This window comes from Actinia tenebrosa, unplaced genomic scaffold (assembly GCF_029948245.1).
Source record: "Actinia tenebrosa isolate PJP-AT-01 unplaced genomic scaffold, QUT_ActTen_1.0 PGA_scaffold13__45_contigs__length_12533684, whole genome shotgun sequence".
Taxonomy (NCBI): domain Eukaryota; kingdom Metazoa; phylum Cnidaria; class Anthozoa; order Actiniaria; family Actiniidae; genus Actinia; species Actinia tenebrosa.
Window position 1 is genome coordinate 8,735,022 of NW_028292573.1, and position 7,705 is coordinate 8,742,726.

At 35.1% G+C, this 7,705-nt stretch overlaps 1 protein-coding gene across 1 annotated transcript; it reads right to left on the reverse strand.

The window, feature by feature from the left end:
* Window positions 1–2,208: 2,208 nt before the first annotated feature.
* Window positions 2,209–6,558, reverse strand: LOC116292312 (peptidyl-prolyl cis-trans isomerase-like). The gene is made up of 5 exons (XM_089029262.1): window positions 6,395–6,558; window positions 6,202–6,232; window positions 4,901–4,989; window positions 3,610–3,706; window positions 2,209–2,769 (listed from the first exon to the last, which is right to left on the reverse strand). Exons 1-5 carry the CDS (start codon window positions 6,461–6,463, stop codon window positions 2,558–2,560), a joined length of 498 nt encoding a protein of 165 aa, XP_088885388.1. The 5' UTR covers window positions 6,464–6,558; the 3' UTR covers window positions 2,209–2,557.
* Window positions 6,559–7,705: the final 1,147 nt, after the last annotated feature.

The following is a 7,705-nucleotide window of genomic DNA, read 5'->3' on the forward strand; positions in this document are numbered from 1 at the left end:
CCCAAGTAAACACGTGCTTTTGAAAATTGTGGAGGGGAGGGGTGGTTAGGGCTTACAGTTCAAATAGTGTACAATGAATCGAGCAGGTTTTATTTAAAAGGACGCATTTTTTTAACATCCACGAAAATATCAATCTTAAATAGGCAAAAAAGCTTCATGAAGTTTATAAAAATACCTTGAGCTTATTTGAGTTTCTGACCAGAAATTCTCGTACCCAGACCCTTCTTACCAAAAAATGGAAGGCGCCTTCGATTTTTCATCAGAAGGCTGAGAAGCCTTGGTCTATGAAACGTCAAGCACTATAAATTACAGAATTAAAAAAACAATAATTGATTACGTTTTTTACCTTCAAATCGAATCATGCTTGATGGCTGACAAGGTGGAATATCTTTGCAAGTACGGTTAAAATAAAATAATTAAAATCCCCCCCCTCAGAATCAAGATGAAAATTCCCTTTAACCCCAATTTCATGTTGTAGGCAAGCAATAACCGCCCTCATATTATGTCCCGAATAATTACGCCCTTCTCAACTCTATCATGAAAACATGAGCTCCCTGCAACTTAATAAAGCAGTTATATGGAGTCAACAAGCATTGTATCGGCCCTATAGCCTCACTTGTATGAATCTTAAGACAAAAGAATTTATCATTGCAGGCTCAACTGTAATAACAGCTATCGAGGTTTTTACATCCACCATGTTGGATAAATTGAACATGCACAACACGCACACCTGGACAAGACTAGGTGTCACTTTAAAACTAAAGAAACCTTATATTTTACAACCACCACTACCCAAACAGGGCTCTTCCATTAGGTTCCCTCCACACCCACTGCCGCTACATTCTTTATCTATAAATATATAAATATATATCTTATACTCATTAATTATTCATGAGCTCATCAACCAACCAGAGTTTCTTTTTCGTACCACATGCAGTAGCTTGAAACCCCCATCAAATATGACCGCACCCAATTCAAAGTTCTAGTACTTTGAAATATAGGTTGCTATCAATAGACGTCACTTCCGGTAATAGCTCTTTTTTGATGGCTTGTAGAATCCTGGAGGTTGTTTTGATCTCTTCTTTTCTGGTTTGATGTCGTGAAAATAGTCAAATACAATTAAGATTGAGGACTTATTTTGATATGTTTTGACTTAGCATCTGCTAGTTGTCCCCCAGTCAACCGCTTGTTTGCCCCCCAGTCAACTCCAAAAAGTCACGTGATTGATAGTAAGCAATTTCAAAGTCCTACTACTCGGACTTTGAAATATTTCAAAGTACTAGAACTTTGAAATAAAAACAAACATAACAAAAAGAGTAAAAGATGTTGTGTCAAATACTCGTCACTGTATTCTATTGGGGTTTCAAAATCCTTGTGGAATTCCAAATGCATCGGCTACACATTAAACTTACAACTCTTAAGACAGAATATGCAATGAACTTCCTATGGATATAAGAAGGACAAAAAATTTTAAGGATTTTAAAGATTTTAAAAAACTTTTAGATGAACACTATAATTGAATTTATTATATATGATCTAATTTATATTTTTATTATTTTAGAGGGCTATTTTTTATTTTTAGTTTTTTTAACATTTAGTTTCTTTATGTTATTTTTAGCAGGACCCCCATTGATAACAGCATTATTGTTGAAGGGTCTTTATCCTGCATAAATATTTGTCTTATTATTATTATTATTATTATTACGCCTCGGCATTTGAAATTCCACTCAGATTTTGATACCCCAATAGAATACAGCAACTCGTATTTGAAACATTACATAATATATAAATATATATAGGTGTGTGTCTCATCCCAATGCACATGGCTTTAGTCACCATCTGAAAGGTGAAGGGACCCACCTACCCTTAGCCTGCTGTGCAGACATTTTTAGTGTCGGCTCATTCCTTTCCGTCTGCACAGCAGGCTAACTCACCCTTCCACCCTTGATGAAGATCAGAATATCAGGACGCGCTCTGGTTTGGGCTTGTCGCAAATTATGCTGCAAAATGTAACATAGTCTTGAAATTACATCATCTCATTAAATTTGCATTTTGATATTTCAAATGTTTATATCTTAAGAGAAAACCACATACAATAATACTGCAACCATACCACTACACTGTTCATGTGCAAATGATTTTGAAAATAAGTTTTTTCCCTTGATATTCACTTTAAATGAATAAAAAAACAAGACTTAAACATGCACGTAAAAGGAAACACTGTTTATTAGATAGTACCAAATTTATTTAATCAGGTGTTACAAGGTAGACTATATTATGCATGACTAAGGCCAAACAAAAAAATAAGTGTGTTTCCTGTTGCATGAGAAAAATAATTGGGGTCAGTAGGTCGGATTTTTTTTACTGATACAACAGTGGAAATGAGCTTACTGGGAACCCTGTGGTGCATTTGGGAATGAAAAAAATATTAGGGTCGGCAAAAATTGGCAAGAAAATTAGGGTCGGTTGCGCAACAGGAAGCACTTTTTTATTTTGGCCTGATTACTGAATTGTAAATGCAGAGATTACTTGGTTCTCAAAAAAAGCACTTAACATTTTATAGTTGACCACAGTCTTCAATCTTAATGGTTTTGGAAGTTTTACCACCATCACTTCCAAAACTTTCAACTCTTTTTATGACGTTGTCATACCCTTCGACAACACTACCAAAGACTACATGCTTGCCGTCAAGCCAAGATGTTTTAGCAGTACAGATGAAGAACTGGGATCCATTTGTGTTAGGTCCAGCATTGGCCATTGATAAAATACCTAAAATAGAATTGGAATATTTACAGTACATTTTTATCCCATGCAACATTCATCAGCTGTTTCTATAGACCCCTTGCAGCACAAAGTCAAACAAATACAGTCAATATCATTAACGTTGTCCACCAAAAAAATTGGAATATTTACATTTTTATCCCATGCAACATTCATCAGCTGTTTCTATAGACCCCTTGCAGCACAAAGTCAAACAAATACAGTCAATGTCATTAATGTTTTCCACCAAAAAAAGACATTTACACATTTACACATTTAGACTAAAAGAAATATCACGTGTTTCCTAGAAGGTTCTGGCATAAGACAAATGCTGAAATACCATTCTTCATCTTAAATTCTCACTAAATAGTCAGGGCATTCTGGATTTTCGATTCACAAGTTGAATTTTATATTTAAAGTTCAGGCTGACGCACACGAGGCAAAGAATACATAATGAAACACGTGATATATCTTTTAGTCTAAATGCGTAAATGTGTAATTGATATGTAAATGTCTTTTTTCGGTGGACAACGTTAATGACATTGACTGTATATCAATTAAGTAAATGAGAAACATAGTTCTGTTGCTCAGGGTTAGCCTCGACTTTGTGCAGAATATTCATGTGTTCTTCATGTGAAGATCTATGGGATTTCAAAGTGTTTATATTGTTAAAGTTGTGCATTCTTTACTTTACTGTCAGTATTTGTGAATATTTAGACACTGATATGATGCTAAGCCTGAGTAAATGAGTCTGTAATCAAGTGGTAAAATGGTCGATTGACTGCATCTTTTCTCTTGATCAAGACGAAGCAATCAAAACAGTGGAAAAATGACATCCCATTCCTTTACCTTTGTCAGTGTGCTTCAGTTGGAAGTTCTCATCAGCAAATTTTTCACCATAGATTGACTTGCCGCCAGTTCCATTTCCTCTGGTAAAATCACCTCCCTGGAAAATTAAGGCACCAACGTGTTACGCGATGTTTTCACACTGCAGTTTTCGATATTCTGTAAACTCGGACATTTCAATGGACTAGTTGTAAAATTGATTTTCACTGCCACCAGTTAAGAGCATAAAATGTACCAAATGATTACTTTTGATTGGCGGCAGCGAAAAACCAAATTTCTGCGTGCAGCTTGTAACTACCGAGTTAACAGAATATCAAAAACTGCAGTAAGTTCTCAATTTTAAAAAAAGTGTAAAATTAAAGTGTGGAAAAAAAAAAGATTTGTGAAAATATAATTTATTTTTCATAAGCTTTGTCACATGGGCTGGGAAACCAAACACACATACAGCAAAACTCCACTGTGGGGAGCCAAAATTGGGGGGGGGGGGGGGGGGATAGCAAGAGTAAAGCTATAATGTCAGAAGTCGCATGTAATTGAAAGTTCTGCTTATGCTTTGCAATCTTGAGTGAATATATTTTTTCAAATCTAGAGTGAATATATTTTTTCATATTCCACATCCTAACAGAAGAGTCCTGTCAGCATGTCAGGCCAGACTGAATATTCACCAGTCAAAACTACTAGTATTTACTGGACAACTGTCCAACATCTGGAGCTAATCAAGCCCTGGATATTGAAGTCTATTTCTTTACAGAATTAGTTTGTTTTGAATTATTAATGAAATTGTAAAATTGAAGCGAGTTAGAAAAGCAAATTATTCAATCACCCTTCTGACAATATTCGCAGTATTGATTCTACATGAGAGCATTGGGGAAAACCATGATACATTTCAAATTTAATTCATCTGTGCCAGTAATATTTTGTATGTCAAATGATTACTCCTCATAGGTCACAGCATTAGCATATGGCATGGAAAAAGCTTTATAACTTCCAGAAGCTGCACTCAAAGATATAATTATTTTCAGCAACAACATCTTACCCCATGTAGAATCAATACTGTGAATATTGTCAGAAGGGTGAAAGGCACTTAAGGTGTCATAAAATACCCTACCTTCAAAATATATAAAATCAACATGTCTCCATTTACATTGGAGAGGGAGGGGGGTCCTACAAAGGGGGATACCCATCATTATAAGACAATCAATGTCCTTCAATCTTTCATTAGAATGATAACATAACATTCTTACAAGGTGGAAGGTACCAAGCAACTATCAAGAGATCTTTTTCATATACATACCTGACACATGAAGCCTGGAATGACACGATGGAATACAGATCCCTTGTAGCCAAAGCCCTTCTCTCCAGTACACAAGGCACGGAAGTTTTCTATGAAAAAATTGGAATTAGACTTTTTATAACACACTCAACAAAATTACTCAATTCTGATTGGACAAGAGGAGTACAATTAAATCCCAAATTGTACTCTGTAGAGTCCCAATTAAGTTGCTCAATTTTGTTGAGTGTATTATAAACAAAAAAATTGCTCAATGTTCTCATACCATTCAGAATTTATAGATACTCCTGATGTTTTGACAGTTCTCATCTCAAATTGGACGCGCCTAAAAGGCTCGTCCAATCTTGAAAACTTTCAAAACATCGCTCGTTTCCATAAATTTGAATTGTACTTCGTGCGATTTCCTATCCACAATACGCTTGAACGAAGGAAAAAAAATACGCTTGAACTTGTGATATATCCACTTTATCACTATATGAAGGGGAGTAAATAGATCTATGGTTGGCGGATTTTGCAAATAATTTATTCAGGATTCCTAACTCAAAGTAAAATTTTAACAGATTGGCAGCAGATCCTGCAAAAGCAGCAGATTAATCCATTCTCATGGTCTGGATTTTGTTTTTGCTGGTTATAGAGTTTGGATTGCAGATCTTAAAGTGTCTATATCCTATATTTTTTATGTTTTGAAATCAAAATATAAGCCATTCTAAGAAACACGTCGAAAGAATTTTTTGATTCTGACACCTTTTTAATTTTGTAATGAAATAATGAATGATAAAATAGAAAGTGCATGCATATGCAGTGTGCTCTCATATAGCACAAGCTCCCATCCAATCGTGAGGTTTGTAAAAGGTATTTTATAAAGCATTTTGGTAATAGTGATAAAAGAATTCGATCAAATGCAATCTATATCACCAAGATTTCAGAAAAAAACTGAAAATTTAAAAATATTGTATTAGATTTTATAACTAATTTCTACTCGATCATTTTTTTCGAGCCAAACTATTCCATAATTCATGGTTTTATATTAAAAGCGAAAATAGAATGTTAACAGTCAAATCATTTATTCAGAGGAAAAACTCACTTTACACATGCTAAAAATTTTTAACCATATTTAAGGTTTTATAATAATTTAAGGAGGTTTGTAAAGTCGTTCTGTACATAATTTTGGACTTAAAAGAAAAAACGGAGTTGCTGTATTAATGGTTATAGATCTATCAAGTTCGAGGGTCTGTCACTTTGGAATTTTTTCGACAGACACGTTTAAAAATCTGAACCTTAAATCAAAAAATCGTTATACCTACCAGCAGTTTTTGGTACCACATCGGAACGAAGCTAAAACAAAGTCAAAGCAAACAAGTTAATTATAAAGATGCTGCTTCTTTGAAATCAAAATGAATAAAAAAGGACATTCTAAAACATTCAAAGCGGAACAGCGTGCATGGTCAAAACGTCGAGACAATTTATTCAACTTTTTAAACGAAAAAAGCTATTTACCTCCATCACGATGCGTCCTAGAGATTGTCCCCCAGCGCTTATATCGAAATAGACTCTTGGTAAAACCATGATTGTGGTGCAAAGGCTTGCTAAAGTTGGAGAAAAGTTGAAAAAATTTTCGACAAGGAAACTCCCTTCTACAGTTGAAAGAGAAGAAGGACGAAAAGAGCTCAGCACGTGGTTTTATGACAAGCGCGCCCCCCGAAGATATACGATACTACGCTCAATGTAATTGGATAATATCCTCAATTTTAGACCAATCAGAAAGACAGTTATAAAAAAGGACACTAAATCCGTTAAAAAGTACTAAATGTGCTAATTCTTTGTTTCTATTGTTAAAAGTACAATTTAACACTGATTAGTGAGTATTTTTTCACGGGCTTATTGTCTGTATTCTTTTTTATTATTTTATGCCTCAGTAGTCATCGTTCTGGACGCGTAACACAGGTAGCCCAAAGCAATTTTTTTTAAACCTTTTCTTGACTAGCCCAACAAAGTGGTCCTAGCCGACTTAAGTCCAGAATATGTGCTATCAGACTAGTGGGGTTATAACTGGGTATGCGTATGACTCTGGAAGGATATTTGTGTTAGTAGACTAGTAGGTTTATAACCAGGGGTACTTATAATTGGAAGTATATTTGCATTAGTAGACTAGTGGGATTATAACCAGGGGGGGTTATAACTGGAAGGATATTTGTGTTAGTAGACTAGTGGGGTTATAACCAGGGGGGGTTATAACTGGAAGTATATTTGCATTAGCAGACTAGAGGACTTATAACCAGGGGGGTTATAACTGGAAGGATATTTGTGTTATCAGACTAGTGGGGTTATAACCGGGTATGCGTATCACTCTGGAAGGATATTTGTGTTAGTAGACTAGTAGGTTTATAACCAGGGGTACTTATAACTGGAAGTATATTTGCATTAGTAGACTAGTGGGATTATAACCAGGGGGGGTTATAACTGGAAGGATATTTATGTTAGTAAACTAGTGGGGTTATAACCAGGGGGGTTATAACAGGAAGGATATTTGTGTTAGTAGACTAGTGGGGTTATAACCAGGGGGGCCTATAACTGGAAGGATATTTGTGTTAGTAGACTAGTGGGATTATAACCAGGGGGGTTATAACTGGAATTATATTTGCATTAGCAGACTAGATGGCTTATAACCAGGTGGGTTATAACTGGAAATATTAACTGTTAACAAATATCTTATAACTGAGATTTTGCAGTACTTTCATTCTCACTTCATGGGTAGAAGACCTAGGGTAGCATATACGAATAAACACATGAAAATAAACAATTTTGAAA

Excerpts from the sequence above, each read along its gene's own strand:
- LOC116292312 (XM_089029262.1), bottom strand. The coding sequence starts at position 6,463 with ATGGTTTTACCAAGAGTCTATTTCGATATAAGCGCTGGGGGACAATCT. Across the intron at positions 4,990-6,201 it reads TGTGGTACCAAAAACTGCTG|AAAACTTCCGTGCCTTGTGT; the intron begins GTAGGTATAACG and ends ATTTTTTCATAG. Across the intron at positions 2,770-3,609 it reads ACTGAAGCACACTGACAAAG|GTATTTTATCAATGGCCAAT; the intron begins GTAAAGGAATGG and ends ATTCTATTTTAG.